The sequence below is a fragment of the Vombatus ursinus genome, unplaced genomic scaffold, assembly GCF_900497805.2.
Source record: "Vombatus ursinus unplaced genomic scaffold, bare-nosed wombat genome assembly UNPS02014832.1, whole genome shotgun sequence".
Classification (NCBI taxonomy): Eukaryota; Metazoa; Chordata; class Mammalia; order Diprotodontia; family Vombatidae; genus Vombatus; species Vombatus ursinus.
In genome coordinates, this window is record NW_020954610.1 from 74,458,306 (window position 1) to 74,482,449 (window position 24,144).

Consider the following 24,144-nt stretch of genomic DNA (forward strand, 5'->3'; position numbering starts at 1 on the left):
AGAAAGAAAGAAAGAAAGAAAGAAAGAAAGAAAGAAAGAAAGAAAGAGAAAAGAAAAGTCATTGTCCATTTGTTAAAGCTATTGGAATTTTACCCATGGAGAAGCCCGGACTCAAAGCCTATTTACCCTGATTTTGGTCAATTTTTAACAATTGTGGTAATCTAGTTTCATTGCTGATTAGAAAGAGCCATTTAGAATTGGAGAAGAGGGCAGTGCTACTAGAGCCATCATCAGGGACAATAATGTGACTGCCTGACAATAAGGAAACTATAAAAAGCAGACACAGCTCAAAAAGCTTAGCAACATAGGGCTATTTAGTGTAGCAAACAGTTGGCTATATCTGAGTAATTCCTGAGGGCATGACTATATTACCATACAGTCATGAATATTTCCTACATGAACATTCTAGAAAAGGTTAAATTGGCTCAACATACTCTGTTTAAGAAGGCAGGGGAATCAATAATACATTTCCAAAAGATTTCTGCTAAAATTATTTTTAAGTGATTTTTATTTTTCTTAAAATTTTTTAAAATATTTTTATTTAAAGTTTTGAGTTTCAAATTCTATCCCTCCCTCCTTCCCTCTCCTCCTCTCTCCCTGAGGTGGTAAGCAATCAGATATAGGTTATACATGTGCAATTGTGTAAAACATTTCCATATTAGTCATTTTGTACAAGAAGACTCAAATAAAAGGAAAAAAAAGAAAGTGAAAAATAGCATTCTTCCGTCTGTATTCAGTCAATATGAGTTCTTTCTCTGGAAGCGGATAGTATGCTTCATCATCAGTTCTTTGGGATTGTCTTAGATCATTGTATTTTAGAGAATAGTTAAGTCATTCACAGTTCTTCATCGAATAATATTGCTGTTACTGTGTACAGTGATCTCCTGATTCTGTTCACTTCACTATGCATTAGTTCATGTAAGGCTTTCCAGGTTCTTCTGAAATCATCCTGCTTGTCATTTCTCATAGCACAATAATATTCCATTACAATCATATACCACAGCTTGTTTAGCCATTCCCCAGTTGATGGGCTTCCCTTTGATTTCTACTTCTTGGCTAACACAAAAAGTGCTGCTATAAATATTTTTGCACTTGTGGGTCCTTTCCCCTATTTTGGATGTCGTTAGGATACCAACCTAACAGTGGTATTGCTGGATCAAAGGGTATGTACAGTTTTATAGCCTTTTGGGCATAGTTCCAAATTGCTCTCCACAATGGTTGGATCAATTCACAAATCAAACAATAGTGCATTAGTGTCTCAGTTTTCTCACATGTCCTACAACATCCAACATTTTCCTTTTCTGTCATATTAGCCACTCTGATAGGTGTGAGGTGGTACCTCAGAGTTGTTTTAATTTACATTTCTCTGATCAATAGTGATTTAGAACATTTTTTTATATGACTATAGATAGCTTTGATTTCTTTGTCTGAAAACTGCTTGTTCATGTCCTTTGAGCATTTATCAATTGAGGAATGACTTGTATTTTTATAAATTTGATGCAGTTCTCTATATATTTGAGAAATGAGGCTTTTATCAGAGATACTTGTTGCAAACATTTTCCCCCAGTTTTCTGTTTTTCTTATAATTTTGGTTGCATTGGTTTTGTTTGTACAAAAACTTCTTAATTTTATACAGTCAAAACTATGTATTTTACATTTTGTAGTGCTCTCTATATCTTCTTTGATCCCAAATTCTTCCCTGATACATAAATCTGACAGATAAACTATTCCATGCTCTCTTAATTTGCTTATGGTATCACTTTTTAAGTGTAAATAATGTACCTCTTTTGACCTTATCTTGGTGTATGGTGTGAGATGTTGGTCTATACCTCATTTCTGCCATACTGTTTTCCAGTTTTCCCAGTAGTTTTTGTCAAATAATGAGTTTTTCTTCCAAAAGCTTGGATCTTTGGGTTTATCATATAATAGATTACTATGGTCATTTACTATAATGTAATTTGTATCTAATCTATTTCACTGATCCATCACTCTATTTCTTAGCCAGTACCAGATTGTTTTGATAATTACTGCTTTATAATACAGTTTGAGATCTGGTATAGCTAGACCACCTTCTTTCACATTTTTTTTCATTGATTCTCTTGTTATCCTTGAGCTTTTTGTTCTTCCAGATAAATTGTGTTATTATTTTTTCTAGTTCTATAAAATATTTTTTTGATAGTTTGATTGGTATGGCACTGAATAAATAGATTAATTTAGGCAGAATTGTCATTTTTATTATATTGGCTTGGCCTTACCCACGAGCAATTAATATTTTCCCAGTTGTTTAGATCTGACTTTGTGTGAAAAGTGTTTTACAGTTGTGTTCATATAGTTCCTGGGTTTGTCTTGGCAGGTAGACTCCTAAGTATTTTATATTGTCTACAGTCATTTTAAATTTTCTAGCTTTTGCTTTTGGACTTTGTTGGTAATATATAGAAATGCTGATGATTTATGTGGGTTTATTTTATAACCTGCAACTTTGCTAAAGTTATTAATAATTTCAAGTAGTTTTCTAGTTGATTCTCTTGGTTTTTCTAAGTATAACATCATAGCATCTGCAAAGGGTGATAGTTTTATTTCCTCATTGCCTATTCTAATTCCTTTAATTTATTTTTCTTCTCTTATAGCTTACAGCTAACATTTCTAGTACATGTTAAAAAATAGAGGTGATAATGGGCATCCTTGCTTCACCTCTCATTATATTGGGAAGGCTTCTAGCTTATCTCCATTATAGATTATACTTGCTGATGGTTTTAGATAAATATTACTCATCATTTTAAGGTAACCTCCATTTATTCCTATGCTCTTTAGTGTTTTTTAATAGGAATGGGTGCTGTATTTTGTCAAAGGCTTTTTCTACATCTTTTAAGATAATCATATGTTTCTGTTGGTTTTGTTATTGATATAGTCAATTATGCTGATAGTTTCCTAATATTGAACCATCCCAGTATTCCTGGTATAAGTTCCACCTGGTCATAATGTATGATTCTTGTGATATATTGCTGTAATCTCTTTGCTAGTGTTTTATTTAAAATTTTTGCATCAATATTCATTGGAGATTTTGGTCTATAATTTTCTTTCTCTGTTTTGGCTCTTCCTGGTTTAGGTTTCACCACCATATTTGTGTCATAAAAGGAATTATGTAGAACTCCTTTTCCTATTTTTCCAAATAATTTATATAGTATTGGGATTAATTATTCTTTAAATGTTTGGTAGAATTCATTTGTGAATCCATCTGGTTCTGGGGATTTTTTCTTAGAAGGTTAATTGATGGCTTGTTCAATTTCTTTTTTCTAAGACTGGTTTAGTTAAGTATTGTATTTCTTCTGTTAATCTGGGTAATTTATATTTTTGTAGATGTTTGTCCATTTTGTGTAGTTTGTCAAATTTATTGGCATATAATTGAGCAAAATAGCTCCTAACAATTGTCTTAATTTCCTCTTCATTGGTGGGGAGTTCACCCCTTTCAGTTTTGATACTAGTAATTTGATTTTCTTCTTTTTTAAAATCAAATTAACAAATGGTTTATCTATTTTATTGGTTTTTTTTAATAAAACTAGCTTCTAGTTTTATTTCAATGGTTTTCTTACTTTTAATTTTATTAATCTCTGCTTTGATTTTCAGGATTTCCAAGCTGGTGTTTAATTGAGGATTTTTAATTTGTTCTTTTTCTAGCTTTTTTTAAGTTGTATATCCAATTCATTGATCTGCTTTTTCTCTACTTTATTGATACAAGTAATTAGAAATATAAAATTTCCTTTCTCTTTCTTGTTTATTTTTTACTTTTTTATGTTTCCCTTGAGTCTTGTATTTGGAAGTCAAATTTTTTATTAAGCTCTAGTCTTTTAATTAGGAATGCTTGAAAGTTTTCTATTTAGTTAAATATCTGTTTTTTCTCCTGAATGATTATATTCAGTTTTGCTGGGTAGGTGATTCTTGGTTGTAATTCTAACTCCTTTGCTCTCTGGTATATCATATTCCAAAACTTTCAGTTCTTTAATGTGGAAGATGCTAAATCCTGTGTAATCTTGACTTTAGCTCTGTGATATTTGAATCGTTTCTTTTTTGCTGCTTGCAATACTTTCTCTTTGATCTGTGAGCTCTAGAATTTGGCTATGATGTTCCTGAGAGTTTTCATTTTGGAATCTCAGGTGGTGAATGGTGGATTCTTTCAATTTCTATTTTACCCACTGGTTCTAATATATTAGGGCAGTTTTCCTTGATAATTTCTTGAAAGATGTTGTCCAGGCTATTTTTTTATGATCATGGCTTTTAGGTAGGACAATAATTCTTATATCATCTCTCCTGGATCTATTTTCTAAGTCAGTTGTTTTTCCAATGAAAAATTTCACATTTTCTTCTATGATTTTTGCTTTTGTTTTATTGTATCTTGATGTCTCATGGAGTCATTGGTTTCCACATGTTCAATTCTAATTTTTAAGGAATTATTTTCTTTAGTAACCTTTTGTATTTCCTTTTCTACTTGGCCAATTCTGGTGTTTTTTGGGGTTTTTTTTTTACTTTTTTTTTTTTTACTTTTTATTAATTTATTTTGATTTATCAATAATCACTTCCATATGCTTTTGATTTTAAAATTTTTCTCCCCCTTCCTCCTCACCACCCTCCCCAAGACAGGGCACAATCTGATATAGGCTATACATTTACATTCATATTAAATATGTTTTCACATTAGTGATGTAAGTAAAAATTAAAACCAGTAGGAGGAACTATCAGAAAGAGGAAACAAAACTCAACAGAAGAGAAAAAAAATAGCAATTCAACTTCCACAGTTCTTTCTTTGGATGTGGATAGCATTTTCCATCACAAGGCCTCTGGAGATGTCTTAGATCCTTGTATTGCCAGGAAGAGTTAAGTTTATCAATATTAGTCATCACACAATGTGGCTGTTATTGTGTACAACATTCTCTTGGTTCTGCTCACTTCACTCAGCATCAGACCAATTCTGTTTTTTAAGGAGCTATTTTCCTCGGTAAATTTTTATATATATTTTTTCCATGTTATTAACTCTTTTTTCATGATTCTCTTGCATTATTCTCATTTCTTTTCTCAATTTTTCTTCTACTTTTCTAATTTGCTTTTTAAAATCCTTTTTAAGTTCTTCCATGAATTCTTTTTGGGCATGAGACCAAATAACATTTTTCTTTGAGGTTTCACATGTAGCTATTTTGATACTATTGTCCTCTTCTAAGTTTATGCTTTGATCCTCCCTGTCACCATAGTCAAGATATATCTTTTTCAATTTTTGCTCATTTTTTTCTGCCTTTTTTTGTGACAGTGTTTTTATGTGAGAGTTGGGCTCTGGTCCTGCACTGTCCCAAATTTTTTGTGCTGGGGCTCTGGGTCTTATTAATGGTTTTCACTGGGATTCAGAACTTAGCTACTTGCTTTCTCTGGAGGATAGGCTTCCCTTCTGGCTTGTACTGGGGGAGGTGGGGCCTCCTTATTGGCCTCCCCTGGGGGTGGGGTTTAGCTGCTGGCCTGCCCCAGGGGTTGAACTCTGCTGCTGGACCCAGCTGCTAGGTTGTTATGGAAACAGGGTCTCTACTGGTAGGCCCCAGGAGTGGGGTCTGGCTGCTGACCAGCCCCAGAGCAGGGCTTCACTGCTGGTCAGCAGTGGGGTCAGGGCCTCACTGATGCTTGTGGTGGGGGTGGGGTCTCTGGGGTGGGGCCTTGCTGTGCTAAAGAGACTGTTCACTTGCCTAGGGGTCTGCCGGTTTGCAGGAGGGTGGAGCCTCATGGGTGGATTGCCCCAGGCTCTGAGCCCTGCTGTAGAGCCTCTGCTAAGAGGATAGCTGCTACTGCTGCTCTTGGACCTGGCTTCTGTCCCACCCCAATGAGACAGACCTTTTCAGCCAGGCTGGTAAGCTGCTTCCCTGCTCTTAGATCAAATCTGAGGTGGTTTCCTAGTTGTTTGGAGGGGAATTGAGGAGGGCTCCAGAGCGTTCATTCCTTACTCCACCATCTCGGCACCGAACTTAAAATTATTTTTAAGGGTCATAGTACATAAAAGGGCAAACTTCTGTTGTTTGGGTAATGCAAGTATCAGCAGCCTCATTTTGCAGATGCAACTGACAGTCAAGAAAAAGTAATCAATTTTCCCCATGTCACAGCTAGGAAGGATCGGAGCTGGTACTCCATATGCTATGTCAAAATTGCTATGGAAAAGCACTGTAGAAGTCAAGTGACTGCTATATGCCAGGCACTACAAAAGGACAGGCAGACTTCACAGCAAAATTTTGCCTATGTTTTATTATTACTATTAATGACAATAATGATCTCTAACATTTACATAGTGCTTTAATGTTTGCACAGTACTTTACAGATATTATCTCTTTTGATTCTCACAACAATCCTGAAAGGTAGGTGCATTATCATCCCTATTTTACAGATGAGGAAACTGAGGAGACAGAGGTTAAATGGCTTGACCAGGATCACACAGCTAATAAGTATCTAGATTTGAATCTGGATCTTTCTGGCTTTAGGTCCAACACTCTATCCATGGTGCCACCCATTCTATTCATGGAGACATTATTTGTGTTCAGGGTCTAAAACAAGACAGTTACTGGTTTTGAAAAGACTGAGTCATCTAACAACATGTGGTTGAACACCAAAGTGCAATCTCAGTTTTGAAGATCAAGATATTTCACTACCTTGAAATATTAAGCCCACCTTAAAGGGATACCAAATCCTTTTTATCACCATGCATTATTATTCTATCTTACCTTCATATCTGATAATAGCTAATAACAATAGCTAGCATTGATATAGCACTTTAAGGTTTTCAAAGAGTTTTATATACACTAACTCATTTAATCCTCATAATAACCCTGGGAGGTAGGTGCTGTTATTATCCCAGTTTCACAGATGAGAAAATTGAGGCACATATTAGTTGTGATTTGCCCAGGTTCACACAGCTAGTAAATGTCTGAGGCCAAATTCAAACTTGGGTCTTCCTGACTCAAAGTCCTACACTCTATATCCATGTTGTCAGTCAGCCACCAGCAAGTCCTGGGTAATTTAGGAGTTCACACAAGCGTACTTACACTGACAGTTCCCAGGAGATCTGGTATTGCTGGCACTGCTCTCAAAAGAAGAATGGAAGCTGTGAATGGTTTCCTGTAATATTTGCCTCTCACGTCCCTGCAAAGGAAATTAAAAACACTCAGAATATTAAACTCATACTGGAAAGTCCATAGGTATCTTAGTAGAATAGGTTAATAAAGATAAAGAGTATCTGATTTAATAAAAACACAATGAAACAGAGTCTTTTTGTATCTCTTGCTTCAATACCTAGAATCTATTACTGTTCTATTATGGATAAGGCTGACTCAAAATGGTATATATCTCAAACTGTATTCAAGTAGAGACTGGATGATCATCTGACATATATGTTGGAAAGAATTCCTGCAATGAATAGGAAGTTGAATTAAATGGTGTCTAGGATCTCACCAACTGGTAAGATTCCCTGATTGTATTAAATATTTCAATTTTTGGAGGGAAAAAAATTAGGACAATACCTTGCCTGCATTCAGTTCAGAAATAGCTGCCAAAATTTGCTGCCTGGAACCATCTGTCTTAATACCCAACTCTTTCAAGTCACCATCAGTAAGTGTGAGGAATGCTTCCATATCCACCTACAGAAAGATAAAGTGAGAGATATGCAGTTGAGTCTGTTGTGATAGAATTACAGTTATATACATGTCTCATACTCCTGTTCAACTGTAAGCTCCTAAGGGGTGGGAGTTTTGTCATTTTTCAACAATTCTATTTCTAGTACCTAGCATAATGGGCATTTCATTGTTTCTTAAACTAGATTGATTTGATTTATGCCTCAGACTTCATATATATCAAGTGTTCAATGAATATTGCTTGAATACAATACTATATTATACAATCTAACATTTATTAAGTTCCTAGAATGAGCCAATTCTAGGCCCTCAGTATAGTGAGAAAGAAGAAAAAAAGTCTCTAATCACAAATATCTACTGAATTGGATTTTCAATCCAATAAGATGATTAAGAAAATCTGTCAAGTCAATTATCTTAGTGGTTAGAATCGGGAAAATGAAACTCCCATTGCTACAATATTTTTAGACTTAAGACAGTTAATTAAAATTCTTTTAATTACATTACAAATGTGACAATTTAATTGTTTCCATGTCTCATGACATTATATGTAAATTCTATTACTTGGCAGCACTTACCATAATTTCCCCAAAGAAGACAAGAGAGATGAAGACTGTAGAAAGATAGAAGATGAACTTAAACAACAGAAGCAATAAAAGAAAGAAGGGCTATGTGGATCAGGGAGGTGTGTTTTTTCTCTAGTTATCACAATACAACATCACTTTGGTACTTTGGGAAATCTGTGATTTTCTTTGCATGAGTATCCTTTCTAGAGACAAAGATCACAGCCTCTCTGCACTGTCTCATCCCCTGTGACTCTCAGCCACATTATTCCTTGTATCCTCTATGGAGCATCTACCCAATGGTTACTGTAAATAAGGCTATATGAGCATATTAGAATCTTTCATTTCAATAATTAAATAAATGAGAGGTCACATCCATGCCTACTGGACATGGCAGGCAAAATCAGTGGCTGCTTAATGCCAGCAGGAATGATAAAATGCCATTTCCCTGAAAGATGACTAAAAGTTGGATTAGAAAGCTCCCTCTATCCATCCCTCACCACAGGCTTGGTGAGGCAATTAGAGCAGCAAAAATTGGAATTAAAGTGAAAAGACTTTTCTATTTGAGGTGGTTCCTAATATTTGAGCTTTTAAAAATATCCTCTTGTATTGATATTTACTTTATTTGATTCTTTTCTTGGTTGTTTCACTATGAAAAACATGTATAAGTCAAATGTAACCCTCTGGGCAACTCTTAACTAATACTAAACAGCTACTTAAAGAAAGCTGATTTAAAGTTAAATGGATAATCCCTGGAAGTTAACCATATTCCATGGTTATCTTGACCACAAAGTGGGGAATAATAAAGCACTAAAAAAAAAAATACAGTGCCCAAACATATGCCCTGTTCACCCTATGCTGATAACTCCTTCCTACTTATCTATACAGTGTTTACATGCTATCATGCTCTTTCATACGTATGTATGCATACACACACACACACACACACACACACACACACACATCTTTGGATTTGTTCTCTAAACTTGTTTCTATAGGTATAGCATTATCTATGGGCAGCTAGGTTTGAAGTGGATAGAGTGCCAGGCTTGGAGTCAGGAAGATTCATCTTTCTGAGTTCAAATCTGGCCTCAGATACTTATTAGCTGTGTGACCCTGGGCAAGTCATTTAACCCTGTTTGCCTCAGTTTCCTCATCTGTAAAATAAACTGGAGAAGGAAATGGCAAACCATTCCAGTATCTCTGCCAAGAAAACCTCAAATGGGGTCATAAAGATTTAGACATGACTGAAAACAGCTGAACAACAACAACAAGTAATATAAAAACACTTTTACATTTGTCTCATTAAATTGGTTTAATTTAATATTCTCTTGATCAGAAAGTTTCACTGAGTAATATTCATATTACTACAATCTACACTAGGTTATGGTTATAGAATCTACATTTCAGGTCATACATTCTATATACTTTCTTCATGAAAGTGTACAAGCTAATAAAAAAAATTGTTTTAAATGCCATAAAACCAATGTAGCTTCAGCTCTATCTTCCATGTTTTCTATATCAGTAATTAAATAATAACTGATAAAATTCAAGTTCATGAAGCATTTGTGACTCATTAGAAGAACACAGATTTAGGATGAGGGAGTTGGTCATTTAGTCCAAGCCACTCATTTTACAGTTGAGGAAACTGAGGTCTTAGGAGGTAAAGGACTCGGCCCTTTGGTCACACAGGTATAAATTGCAAAACTGGGATTTGAACCTAGATCCTCTGGTTCTTAATCCTGCATTCTTTCCATTGTGCCACATTTCCGTTCCAAAAAATCTGAACTTATGTTTGTTATAATTTCAATGTAACACAGATTTTTACTGTATCCTGCTAATTCTTTGAAAATCAGGAGTCTAAGTTCAATCCTCCTTATTGGTGGCCTCTTGCTGACTCTCTGCTCCAGACCTGCAGTACTCTCATTCCTCTCTGACTTTGCTGACCTACCTGGACTTCACTTCTGTCTGCCTAGATCTCCTCTATCTGCCAGTCTATTTGCCTGGGTTCCCAGTGTTGGTTCTGGTGTGGCATAAAGAGAAGAATAATAGGAGGCATTCTTTACTAGAGAGCAAAGGTGAGAGTGATAATAAAGAAAGAGACCCATTATTACCTTGAAATTCTGAAAATGACGCAAAAAGTTCCTCAAGCATTTTAATATACAACATGCAACAGGCCCTGTTGTTACTTAAAAACTCCTTCCTCACCAATGGTTTTCAAATTAGTTTATCTGGAGATACTTTCACGAGAACATATGTCCAATTTCATGAGAGTCAGAGGAAAATGAGATCCACTTTATACAAACAAGCTAATGAATATTTCTAGACTCTGAGCATTTTCACTGGCTGTCCTACATGCCTGGAACCCTCTCACTCCTTGTCTTTACCTGGTTTTCCTGGCTTCCTTCCAGTCTCAGCTAAAGTCCCCTTTGCGACAAGAAGCCTTTCTAGTCCTCCTTAATCACTGTGCTTTCTCTCTGAGATTATCTCCAATGTTTCCAGTCTACATCTTTTTTGTACATAGTTTGCATGTTCTTTCCTCATTAGCCTGTAAGTATATTGAGAGTAGGAGCTGTTTTTTGTTTGTTTGTTTTGCCTTTCTTCATCTCCCTAGCACTTAGCATGGTGCCTGGCACACAGTAAGCACTTATGAAATGCCTGTTGACTTGCCTTCAGAGCCAACTTTGCTGGCACATAATACATTTCAGTAAATGAAGTAAACCTTATATCCTTGATTTCTGATACTCCATATAATGTCCTCAAAGAAGCTCAATATACTCGCATTCCTCAACAAGAGATCCAGATGCAGACCTTATAGAAGGTCAGACCAAATGACCTCTACTTTCCCTCTATGTCAAAGATTCTATAATTTTATAAATATTACACCTTTAGTTTTGCCACTTACATTTCTTTTGGGCCTTAACCTTTGTGTTAACTATCAGCCCTGAAAGAGCCAAATACCTGACTTTATTTTTTCTTTGAACTACAGTATTTAGGGATATGTTCCTCATGGCAGGAAAAAAAAGGTAATACTAATTGTTATTTCTTTCCTTCTTGACCTTCAATAAATTGACAAGGCACTGTGCTTGGTGCTGAGGAGGATATTCTTAGTATCCTAAAGGATGAGGGAGAATCCTGGCTCTCAAAGGGCTTATGTTCTTTTATTAATTAATTAATTAATTGATTGATTGATTGATTGATTGATTGATTAATTAATTTTTAGTTCTCAACATTCACTTCCATAAGCTTTTGAGTTTTAAATTTTCTCCCCCTCCCCTCTCTCCTTCCTCCCCAAGAAGGCATGCAGTCTGATATAGGCTCTACATATACATTCCTGTTAAACATAATTTCACATTAGTCATGTTGTAAAAAAAGAATTAGAACCAATAGGAGGAACCATAAGAAAGAAGAAACCAAACAGAAGAGAGTAAAAAAAAAAAAATGAGCAAATAGTATGCTTCGATCTGCATTCAGACCCCATGGTTCTTTCTCTGGGTGTGGATAGCATTTTTCATCATGAGACTTTTGGATCCTGGCACTGCTGAGAAGAGTTAAGTTTATCAAAGTTGGTCATTGTACAATGTGGCTGTTACTATGTACAATGTTCTCCTGGTTCTGCTCATTTCACTCAGCATCAGTCTATACAAGTCTTTCCAGGTTTTTCTGAAGTCTACCTGCTCATCATTTCTTATAGCACAATAGTATTCCATTGCATTCATATACCACAACTTGTTCAGCCATTCTCTAATTGATAGGCAAGGGCTTTTATTCTAATTGAGAAGATCAGACCTGGCTGCCTCCCTAGCTACACTGTCCATGTGAAAAGAAAACAAACACCACCAGGATGTGAAGGTTAAGTAACACAGAGCTGGGAGGAGAGAAAGGGATGATGATGATGATGATGATGATGATGATGATGAGTAGTGATATAAAAGCATTCCCAGGCAGCAATGAAAATATAAGGTGCTTGGAAAAATATTGGGTAAGAGGAAGGAGCATTTTGCCTCATAATACTAAAGAGAAAGAGGACTACGGGATTTTTTTGAGCATTTTTTTTTTTAAAGAAAGACCTAACACAGTTTTTTTAAAAAAAAAAATTTACCCTGGTCCTGTGGTGGGAAAAAAATGTTTCTAGTACCCTTATCTGGCAGGATTTGTTACCTTTTAGTCAATGAAATAAAGAATACAATGTTTAAAAATGTTTAAAATTCTTGCATTTTGGAGACTATTTAAAGTCTCCCAACTATCCTCCCTACCTGTCTCTCTTCCTTCTCTAATACATCTGGCCTACCATTGCCAAACTAGTCTTCTTCAAATACTATTTTTATCCCTGGATTATAGTCCAGTTCTGCCACTAAATAGCTGTGTGACATTGGGTAAATCATTTCCCCTCTCCAGACTCCAGGCTTCTGTCCTATAAAACTAAAGAGTTTGACTAGATTATTTCTCAGGTTCCCTTTACCTCTAAAATTCTGAATTGGTGATCATGGCTTATTCAAAACCCATGAGGAAGAAGATCAAGTTGGTCCAGAGTGGAAAGTCCTCCACATTTTGGTTCCTAGCCTACCTCTCTAACCTTATCTCCTTTTTCTCCACATGAACCCTCTGACAGAGCCAAGTTGGAACATTCACTCTTCCCCCTAGACTATGCAGGGCATTCCTTCCTCAGTAACTTTGCTTATGGCAATCCTACCTCCCAGAATGCTCTCAACTACTCTTATCTAGTTACCTGAATCCTTTATATTTTTTGAGACTGAGCTTAAGTCCCACCACCCTGACCACTCAATCCTATAGTAATCTCTCTTTCCTTTCAATTTATAGCACTTAATGTCTGTACCATTCATTTCATCCTTGTCATGAACTGACTTGTATCTCCTTAACACCCACCTACCACAGTGCCTGGCATATATTAGGAGTATAGCAAATGTGTGGTTATTTAATTGTTTGATACGAAGAATGCAGAACAATGAAGAAAACCCAGAGACAAGATGGCAGTAAGGCAGCATAAGAAAATATTTGAATATTATATGAAAATTGGAGAGGGAGGGAAAATAATAAGTTAAAAAATTTTTACACGGAAGTGTATTCTTGAAGAAAAGACATATACTAAATTATCTTTCAAAAAATGAGGGGAAAAGCTTTTTATATAGTGATAGAGAATGTCAATTAAACTACAGTAGACATGATTAGATGAAAATTCATTCCATGTAAATCTTTTTTGCTGTTAAATTTCCTAAATTTTGGAATTCTCTAAGATAATTTATACTAAAATTGTAATAACACATTCAGAGGAATTAGACCTTTATAAGAACAAACATTTTGGACCCTCATAAACAAGGGGGGGGGGAAGTGTAAATATATATATATAATTTTCAAATAAGTCACTTATTTCCTTTGTTCTGAAATCACTTATCCTGGGAATGAATTTTCATTTAACTATTTATAATTGCCTACATTATACAGTACATTATGCTAGGGACAGAGGAAGCTGTAAAGATAACAAAGACACAGCCCCTACCCTCATGGTGTTTATAATCTATAATATCCCAGTGTTCACAGGCAGTACTACTCTCCAGAGATGAAGATTGTGAACCCAGTGGGAGAATTCATATTTATAACTCTTTTATATGTAATATTAGACACATCTCATCTTTACTCACTTTCCCTCTTAGGTGTGATCTGTGTCTGAGCTCCAGAGCAACACAAGCACACAATCGCAGGACTACATCGATACCCAGAGGAAACAAAAATGTACACCATTCAGACTTCCAGCTGCCTTTTCCAGCAATAGTAATGCAGAAATAGCCAGGAACTTGAGGCCACTGCATTGTGATGCTGCGCTGTTCTTCTAGGCCTCCCCTGGTGTCTATTGCTATTCCATTTCCTCCATACAACTCTCTCAGCAAGCCACCATTGATTAGCAAGTCTGGGGAATATGCTGTTGTTATTTTTCTATACTTTCCCTGCTAAAGTTCTCTGTGGTTAAAAGCTGCTAGGGCCATGTTTGACACCCAGCCAGGCCTGTGCTCCTACTGCTCAACATAGGAAACACTTGCTACTCTGTGTTAACTCAATCAGGTAGGAGATACAACATTACATGAATACATTGTAACTATCCAATGGCTATAATCCAGAATAGGATGTGGCAACAGCATAAGAGACTTGTAAAATACCATGTTAGGAATGAAAAACTTCTATACACTCATGTTAATATTCATTGGACTCACAGAGACACCACAGTGTTGAGTTAAAAGTTCATTTCATGCCATAAGTTTCTCATTTTCTCCTGTAAATCTTCAATGTTAAGGTTATACGAAGAGTTCAAGGCCAAAACTTTTAGTTGAAGTATTTACTTTTAACTGATTAGGAGAAAAAAAAAGGACATAGCAGTACCCCCATAGTAATTTCTATAGAAATGAAGCTATAGAGGATGAAAGTGGGACACAAGAAATATGACCAATAGTCAAAGAATAGTGCTTATCTATCTATCTATCTATATCTGTCTATCTTACCTATCTATTCATCCTTCATTTTAATTTTCTTTGAGGTAACTGTGAGTTTAGAGCATCACAGAAGTTATAATGGAGAAAACTATCCCAATCTTCCCATCCTTTGGCAGATAGGGAGAAAGCCAGTTTTAGGGCTCAAAAATAAATGCAAGACTAACAAATTAGAAATCCTGACTTTGCCATTTATTTCCTGTGAAACCTCACATACGTCATTTAATGGTAATGTGCCTATGTAGTTCTTAATTAAAAACAGGATGTTTTCCAATTACCTCAGTGTTGTTGTAAAAAAAAAAAAAAGAAAAGAAAAGAAAACACCACAAAGATGATAATATAGAGAACATCTTAAGTATTCAAACATGGCAATTCAAATTCCACTATTATGAGTATCTTATGTAATCCATGTCTTATATAACCCCTGAGCAAGGGGCCCACTCGTTCCAAGAAATAGCTGTCATAACAGAATTCAAATATAACATCAGAAAAAAAATTCCCTTGACTTTCTCTCTAATTGAATGACTTGATTAGTTATGATAAATATTAATTATCTCCATATAATGCTGGTTATTCTTCTTTTCTCAACCTTTTTACTGACAGTATCATATTAAAATGTACTGATAGATAATGTTCTTAGATCCATAGTAAAGACATATAAAATAGATAAAGCCCTTACCTCTTGCTCCTCAAAAATTGGCTGATATTTCTCAAGTGATAATTTTTTAAGGATTCCAGTCAGCTCATCTTAAAAAGAGAAAGATTCAAAACAATACCAATTTAGAATTTTGTAAAAGATAACACATTGTACACAAATCTAGAAGCACCAGGATCAACCTTAATTCTGACCTGTTATTTTTAAAATATCAACTCTAAAAGCATAAAGTTCTAAGAGTTTTCAATACTAGGATAACTTGTTTTTCTTCTAAGAGTAGGTTTTAATTATTATGCCTGGCCCATTGATTACTCTGAGCTAAAGAAAACATTGAAGACATTTTGGCCTCAGCATGAACTGTACTCAGAGACATTACTGAAAGAATTCATATGAAAAGGCTATACCTTACAGTCAAAGTGCAGTATAGCTGGCCATGCTTGAGAAAATGCTTAAAGATGGCTTTTAGAAGGAGGCCGGGCAATGAGAGGGAAGAATTGGTAAACACATTGTGGGAATACTTGACTGTCCTCGATATTGCTAAACATTTTAAAAGTGCAAGAGGAAAAAAAGATGAAAAGATTAGCCTCTAAAGCAGGAGTTCTTAACCTTTATTGTGTCATGGACCCCTCTGGTAGTCTGGTGAAGCCTATGGACCTCTTCTCAGAACAATATTTTATAATGTATACAATACAATACATAGGATTACAAGGGAAACCAATTACATTGAAACATAGTTATTGACATAATAAAAATAAGCTCAAGGATCCCAGGTTAAGAACCCTTGCTCTAAAGGCAGGGTGAAAGAAACAGAAAGTGGAAGGAAATGGACATTGTCCTGAGCATTATAATTCAGGTATGCTTATCAGCTACTGTTAAAAATTATTATCATTGGGGTGAATCACAGGACAAAGTGAACATTCCTTGTAGATGTGATAGAGCTCCCACTGATCCTGGACCCTGAACTCATGGAACATAATGTTTTAAAAAATTCCTAATTTCTTTAAAATGATCACACTTAGGTACCTCATACCTACATATATTCTCCCTCCCATGTGCTTTGATGTATGCAGCAATCACTTACCATCATCAGTAATAGTTCCACTGCTAGAGCCACCACTCCCCTTAGACTGCCTATGAGATGAGGAAGAAGAAACAGAAGATTCTGCATTGTGCCCTTTTGGGGATGGGGACGGGGTAAGTGTTGGTGAGGTGCTCTTGGAGGTAGTTGAGGTTCCAGACAGAGGTCTTTTGCTTGTCTCCAATTTCTGATGCAAAAATAAAAGTAAAAATACAATTGGACAACAAAAAAAGGGGAAAAAAGGAATTAGAAATTACTGAAATATTTAGGGACATATCCACCACATACTGAACCTGACAATGCATTTTCTAACCAAGGCTACGAAAAGTATTATTAATCAAATGCAAAATTAAGAGTCGTTAACTGTTTAATAAAACTATAAGTTAAAAGAAGATCCATTGGGACAAGGAGGCAATGTGGTGTAGTGGAAAGAGCCCTGGACTTTAAGAACACTTGGGTTCTACTCTGGCTTTGCTTCTATTTAGCCATGTGATCTTGGGCAAGTCATTTGATATCTCTATAGTTTAACTTTCTTCCTTTGTGTTAAATGGGGAGTAGAAAAATGATTTACTGAGGTTTATTTGAATTACAAAACTCCTCTAAACTTACCTTCTACATATTTTCTATGTACCTTATATGTTCCTATTTACATAGATTTTGCCATCCCCATCATTAGAATGTAAGTTCCTTGAGGGCAGGAACTATTTTTGTATTTTTTTCTCTGAATTCCCAGCACTTTGAACACCACCTGGCACACAGTAAGCACTTAATAACTGCTTGTTGCTTGACTGGTCCAATACCACTTCCTGTTTTCTAATATTTGGCCCATGCTAGTTTTTAACCATTTCAAAAATAAGACTTTTACATGCCTTACTATTTAAGTTGATTGTATAGAAAACACAAAAGTTTTCCAAATTTTAAGCTAGTGACTTTAAGAACCTCATTTTTCTCTCATTTCCTCTTCCCTTGCTGCTGAGATACTATATCTTTTACCCCTTGGAACTCACATAGTCCTTGTGTTTCTTGTATGCATTTATCCTGTTCTGTTTTTTTTTATGATTTTTTTAAAAAACATTGGTCATTTACTCCCTATTAAACTGTACACTTCATGAGAGGATGAGACTGTCTTATTTATTGTTATCACCCAGCACCTAGGACCACGATCAGTGTACTTAAAATGAGCGCTCACAAGTTTTTGAATTGAAATTGAATTAAATTTAAAATGAAATTATTCATTCACTTTATGCTTTAAGGAAAAAAAAGTGTCTAGAAACTACTATGTAACAGTTTAAAAACTGTATTATTTTGTGTGTTCACCATTACTGTAAGATCTCTTGCCCTCCAGATGGCTTGCAAGAGCCAATTGATAAATTTTCAGTGTGAGTGTTTATTTACACTCCAGAAATTGGTAAATGTTACAAATCAGAGCTTGATTTACTGGGGCTTTTTATTGGTTAGATTTAAGAAAGTAATGGAGAAAATGTTAATGACGCAGAGAGCTGGCTGTTAAACATTTACCAGCACACCCCTGCTCAACTGCCACCACTGATTGTTCTATTCAGGTTGCTTAGGATTGCTGGAGTAAGTCACAAAATTAAAAACGATGAAATTTATGCTATGTTACTTCAACTTGACACTAACAGCTACTTGGCCATCTCTCTAGAGTACTACTTCCCTTCCTTATTCTCCACGGTGACAGTTCCAAACTTTTGTACTCCAGATCCCAAACTTCCCACTCTGCGGGGGGTGGGGTGGGGCAGCCATCTCCCACCCCAAACTGGCTTAGATGACTTAGTTTCCTACCGCACTGAAACTGTTGAGGCCATCTGACTAGAGCTCCTTCAATTACCCTTCTTCGCTTTTCAAAAGTTTCTCAGCATCACTTCTTCCTCCTTATCTCAGAGGATGAGGTAGTCTTACTCCTCAGCTCTGTGCATGGGTCCTATCTTATCCAAGGCATATATTGCAGATAGTACTAGATCCATCTTATAGATGAGGAAATTGATGCTTAGAGAAGTTAAGGGTCTTGCCCAGGGTCAAACAGTTGCTAAGGATCAGAGGTATAATTGGAACCCAGGTCTTCTTGGCTCCAAGTCTCTTACTGTATCCACTATACCAAACTTCTGAAATTGTTCTCTTAGAATTGGATCTACATGAGGAGTTGTACCCTGTGGGGGTTTCTTTCTCTTTCTACCTATAGAAGCATAGAAAAAATCCATTTGCATAAAATTTATACAAATTTATGACTTGAAGAACACTTTTGTAGCTTGCTCAGTGTCCCACAGTAAATGGCAGAGCTAGGTTGAGAACTCAGCTCTCCTGCCTCTTATTCCAGGGGTCTTTCCACTACATTTCCTTCTCAATAGATAAGAGGAATCATCTCTATGTGAAATATTTCCATTTAAAATTCTAGGTAAGGGCCCATGTATTGCTATTTCATCTCCCTTAAAAGTTTTTAAAAATAAGAATCTTCAACCAGAGATGTTGGTGGTTTAAAGGAAGTTTAGCACCCCCTCCCCCTTTTTTATTAAGTCCAACAAGGTTCCAGTACTGTTTTTGATCAGGGATATTAGTTATTATATGTTAAGGAAATAGTTCCTTTTAATAATTTTCTCAAATTTGTGTTTGGGTGAATTTAGGTTTCCTTAAAGTGGGGTACACCTGTGAAAAGATTATCCTATATAAATAACAATTATGTAATATCTAATAATATCTAAATATGCAACAGCCTCCATTATGATCCTGGAGTTTTATACTATTACATCTCCCAGCAGAAATAACAAGGCAAAGAGAGAAAAAAAAGAGCTTCTAGGGCTGAAGTGATACGAGCAAGTTACTATAATTCAAAGGTTTGTCAGCTTCCTAATCAATCAAGAGGGTCCTATAGCAGTGACAGCATCTACATAAAAAGCAGAGGGGTGAACAGCATGCACTCATTTACGTTTCATTCCAACTTGAGCATGCATGTGCTGGGCCTGACTCTATATGGAGCCAGGGGGAGTAAATGGACCTTTCGCTGAGTACAGATGTGATTTTATAAAATTAACTTGTCCAAGGTATTAACTAACTAACGGTGTTCACTGAGAATTCAAAGGAATGCCTTGTTTGCATTAAGTATTTTACTCCCCCTGATTCAACATAAATTCAGGTCCTGGGTTAGTACTGGTGATGTTACAAGGGGAAGGTGTAAGGTAAACAAACACCTTTCCACTATGAATGTTGCCTGAAACTGGAGAACCCTGGACATCAGGCAGGGTGGACCCAGGAGCTGTACAGACTGGACTATGCTGCTGGCTGGATTTCTGTTCAGATAATCCTGCGGCTTTTTTCCTTTGTGCTGCAATTTGGGACAAAACACTATCTATGCTGCCACCTAAGGAATTATAAAGAAATATATGAAATGGGTACATGTCAGTGGCAATAGCATGTCACTTAATCTCCTCGTCCTAATTCTTATTTTACATGATTTTTATGGTACAAGGGAAGCATTAAAAATGGTACAAGGAAGGGGACCAACCCTATCGAAATTTGCTCTCCCCAGCTATGAATTGGTACAATCTTCTGGAAAGCAATTTGTAATTATACAGTTAAGTGGCTAAAATGTCCATATCCTTTGATCCAGAGATTCCATTACAAGGCTCATACCACAAGGAGGTCATTGACAAGAAGAAAGGCTCCATATATGCCAAAATATTGATAGCAGCACTTTTTTGTGATAACTAAGAATTAGAAACACAGTTCAATTGCCCTTCAGCAGTCATGCCCTTCCATTGGGACATGGTTAAATCAACTGTGGCAGATCATGGAATATTATTGTGTTGTGCTGTAAGAAACAATGAACATGATGAATATACAGAAACATGGGAAGACTTATATGAACTGATGCAAAAGGAAGTAGGTAGAGCCAGGAAAACACAATGACTATAACTATGCAGATGAAAAAACCACCACAAAACAATTAAAACTGAATATTGCAAAATTTATAAAGAAGTAGCTTGACCTCAAAGAAGAGATATGAGAAAATGCTTCAACCCACTCCTTTGCAGAAGTAGGAGGTGCATAGGGTGGAATATTGCATATGATGTCAAATATTCTTTGATATATTGATTGGTTTAAGGTTTTTTTTCCTCTTCACCTTTTTCTTTAAAAAAAAATCCTTTATTATAAGGGATGGCTATTTGGGGAATCCCAAGGGGAAGAAATGGCATACAAAGTGAAAGCTAGATGATGTAAAACTAAAAGATATAAATAAAAATCTAAGAAAAAAGAGAAGAAATGTGTTCCTCTCCTTAAATGACACTCCCCACCCACCCCCCTTAAAAAAATAAAACCGGGACTGTTATTTCTATAACAGCAGAGTTCAGTATGGATCACAGGCAGAATGATATTTGGAGTCATTGGAAAAAAAACTCTCTTCTCCTCAACCAAAAAATAGCAGCAACTTACTACTTGTCTTTATCGGACACTGCCATTCAAATATGAAGGGATTTTTATCGAATAAATGATAATCATTTCAAAGGATTTCATCACACATAGCATTTTTGTACCAATTCTGCCCTAAAACTTTTATAGAATTCCATGACAGGATGAAGCTAATGCTGAAGGAGCAAATATGAGTCTTGATAAAAGCAAACCACTAATCAAGGTAGATAACAGATAGAAGAAAGACCCAGATAATAAAATTACTTACAATCTATTAGCTTTCAAAGCGGTCTCATTTCTTGAGACAGCAGCAAAGACTAGAAAAAGGAGGCTCCAAGCCTCCTTTTTAAAAATTTTTGCTTTAAAGGGGGATTTTAAGAAAAATTCTTCCAAGTAAAGCCCAAATGGTTTACCTTCAATATTAAAAAAAAAAGAGAGGAAGCATGGTGTATATAAGATAGAGGATCAGTCTTAGAGTGATGAAATCTTGGATTTAAGTCCTGCCTTTGATACATACTGGCTGTACAATTATAGACAAATTATTTAACATTGTGGATGTTAAACCCAAACGTAATCTACCACATACAATATGATTCTAGGTTATTTCAAAGTCTTTAGGAAACACAGAGGAAACAATCAAGGCAAGAGTTATGATGTGATTGGCATGTGAAGTCCATAGTACTTCTTATGTTTACAGCTAAAAGGGCTCATCCAACTACTAAGATGTGTCTTGTTTCCTTTGGAGAGAAAATGGCAAACTGGAATGGGTCCAGAGAAGGGGCAATGAGGATGGTAAAGGGACTCCAAACGACAAAACATGTCATATGAAAATTAATTGAAGAATCCTTGGATATTTAGCTTAGAGAAGAGAATACTGGTGGTGATGATAGGGGAAGAGGGGCAAGACATAGATGCTGTTTACAACTCTCTAAAGGACTATCACATAGATGAGGGATAAAACTCTTTGACTTCAGAAGGGAGAGTTAGGAACAATGGGTGGAAGTTATAAGCAGGCAAATATTGCCTTAATATATAAAAAAAAACAACTTATGACATTTAGATGGAATACATTTCCTTACATAGTAGTGAATTCTCTAGTACTGGAAACGTTTAAGCAAGAGCTGGATAACCACTTGTAAGGGATATTCTAGAATGGAGAGGTGATTCCTGTATCAGATAATAGAATACCACAGGTGGCCTCAAGGCCACAGGTTCCCCACCCTGGAGTAGACTATCCTCCATCTCTTAAGATTCTGTTTTTCTCGTTGTACACATTTTCAGACTCTGTTGATGTGTTGGTCAGTGTTGTTGAACTGCTGTTTTGCCACTTATTTTTTTTTAATTCTGTGTGAAAAGAGGATGGTTCTTTGAATATGGAAGAAAGGCAGGATACATTTGAAAATGAATATGATATAAAAACAAACATGACAAAAAAGAAATCTAAAGATTCTATTTCCATAAAGTTTGAGTTACCATCTTGGTGTTTTTCATTTCTTATATAAATTTGAAAAAAAAATACATACCTGATCTGTTATGTAGTTCTCCACCATGTCTGTTAATTCCACCTATGCCACTGGACCCACCAGAAGAATGGGGTGATTGGTTGAAATTTCCTGAATTTGTAGGAGAAGTAGGGCTTCTTGTAACAGATGGAAATTTAACAGGCCTGACAGATGTCTGAAAGAGTAATATGTGTATTTTAGTATATTTATACTTAGCATATTCTTCCCACCCCCAATCCCACTTATACAAAGAGAAATATAAAACTGTCAGACAAGGAAGGAAACAGCATTTATTAATTTATTATTAATTGTTTATGTATTATTTATTATTATATTATATTATTGTAATTAATTATTTATTTTTAAGCATTAATCATCCACTATATGCCAGGCACTCTATTAAGCACTTTACAAATATTATCTCATTTGATTTCCACAACAACCTTGGGAGGAAGAGGCAAACAGAGGTTAAGTGACTTGCTCAGGGTCCCACAGGTAGTAAGTGTCTGAGGCTGGAATTGAATTTAGGCCTTCCTAATTCCAGGCCCAGCATTCTGTGCACTATGGAACCAACTAGTAGCCACTCTAATAGGAAAAAGGAAATCTTGTAATTGATGACAAGGAGGATAAATCCTTACAAAGAACATACTTTTTAATTTATAAAATTCCATTAAAGTCATTTTGTAACAGCATGAAAATGAAGAGCAGTTAAAGTTTAAGTAGCAAGTTACACAAATATTCTCCAAGAGCTGATTTGGAAATGATGCCCATGTCAGGGACCCTCTCCCCATTTCCCATTTCCTTAATTTGACAATCTAATAGGGATGTGAGCTTTCACCTTATCTTGCTGGAAGCCAGGCCTCCATGTCATTTCTTGACCACCCTTTTTACAACATGATGCTTATAGTCTGGTCATCCTTCTCATATTCCTCTCCTACCAGTTTCCCTTTATGTGCTGTCTTCCATCATAAGAATGTAAATTCCTAGAGGGCAGGGACTATCTTGCTTGTGTGTATTTGTATCCTAAGTGCTTAACACACAGTAAATAGTTAATAAATATTTCTTTTTTTCTGTTTCTTCTTTCTTTTTATTTTTTTTAAAAGAATGAAATTCCACAAGATTTTGAGTTCTAAATTTTCACCCCATCTTGCCCCTCCCCCACCCCAAGATCCATTATAGATATGGATATATAATCATCAGAACTGGAAGTCACACCACTTTTCTAACTAGGACCATCATAAACTTATGTTAACTAATCTCAGCTAAGGGAGCCCTCACAGCCACAAGGCACTCCTTTTATTCTTCCCTAATTAGCTCTCTAGTGTATTCCCCAAACTGTTCCAAATCTTCTCTTTTCTCCTCCAGCCTCTCCTCACCCTCATATTTTACTGAGAAAACTGAAGCAGTTTATCATGAGCTCCCTCTTTATCTCCATTCTACACTTCAAACTCTTTGATATCCCCCATTCCTCCCTTTATTCCAGTCTCTGATGAAGAGGTAGCCCTTCTGTTTACTAAAGCCAAGACTTCTATGTACTCTTGGTCCTATCCCCTCAATCTTCTCCTGCAATATGCCTCCATAATTATCTCATATTATCTCAAATTTTCAAACTCCCCCCATAGCCTGGTTCAGTCCATACAAATATACCCAAGTCTCCCTCATCCTTAAAAAAAAGCAAAAAAAAACCTTTATTTGGCCCTAGCAACTCTTCAAGCTATTGTTCATTCTCATTCTCTCTCTCTCTCTCTCTCTCTCTCTCTCTCTCTCTCTCTCTCTCT

The 24,144-nt window shown here is 35.9% G+C and overlaps 1 protein-coding gene across 1 annotated transcript in view; it reads right to left on the reverse strand.

Annotated features, from left to right (window-relative positions):
- LOC114025798 (ankyrin repeat and SAM domain-containing protein 6-like) overlaps nt 1-24,144 on the reverse strand; it is a 78,111-nt gene that overhangs the window by 2,245 nt on the left and 51,722 nt on the right. The window contains exons 10-15 of the mRNA XM_027839327.1: nt 22,388-22,541; nt 19,646-19,815; nt 16,446-16,629; nt 15,389-15,456; nt 7,539-7,655; nt 7,065-7,161 (exon numbers count right to left, since the gene is read on the reverse strand). Of these exons, the coding sequence (XP_027695128.1) occupies nt 7,065-7,161; nt 7,539-7,655; nt 15,389-15,456; nt 16,446-16,629; nt 19,646-19,815; nt 22,388-22,541 (790 nt within the window). The remainder of the gene's footprint in view (nt 1-7,064; nt 7,162-7,538; nt 7,656-15,388; nt 15,457-16,445; nt 16,630-19,645; nt 19,816-22,387; nt 22,542-24,144) is intronic.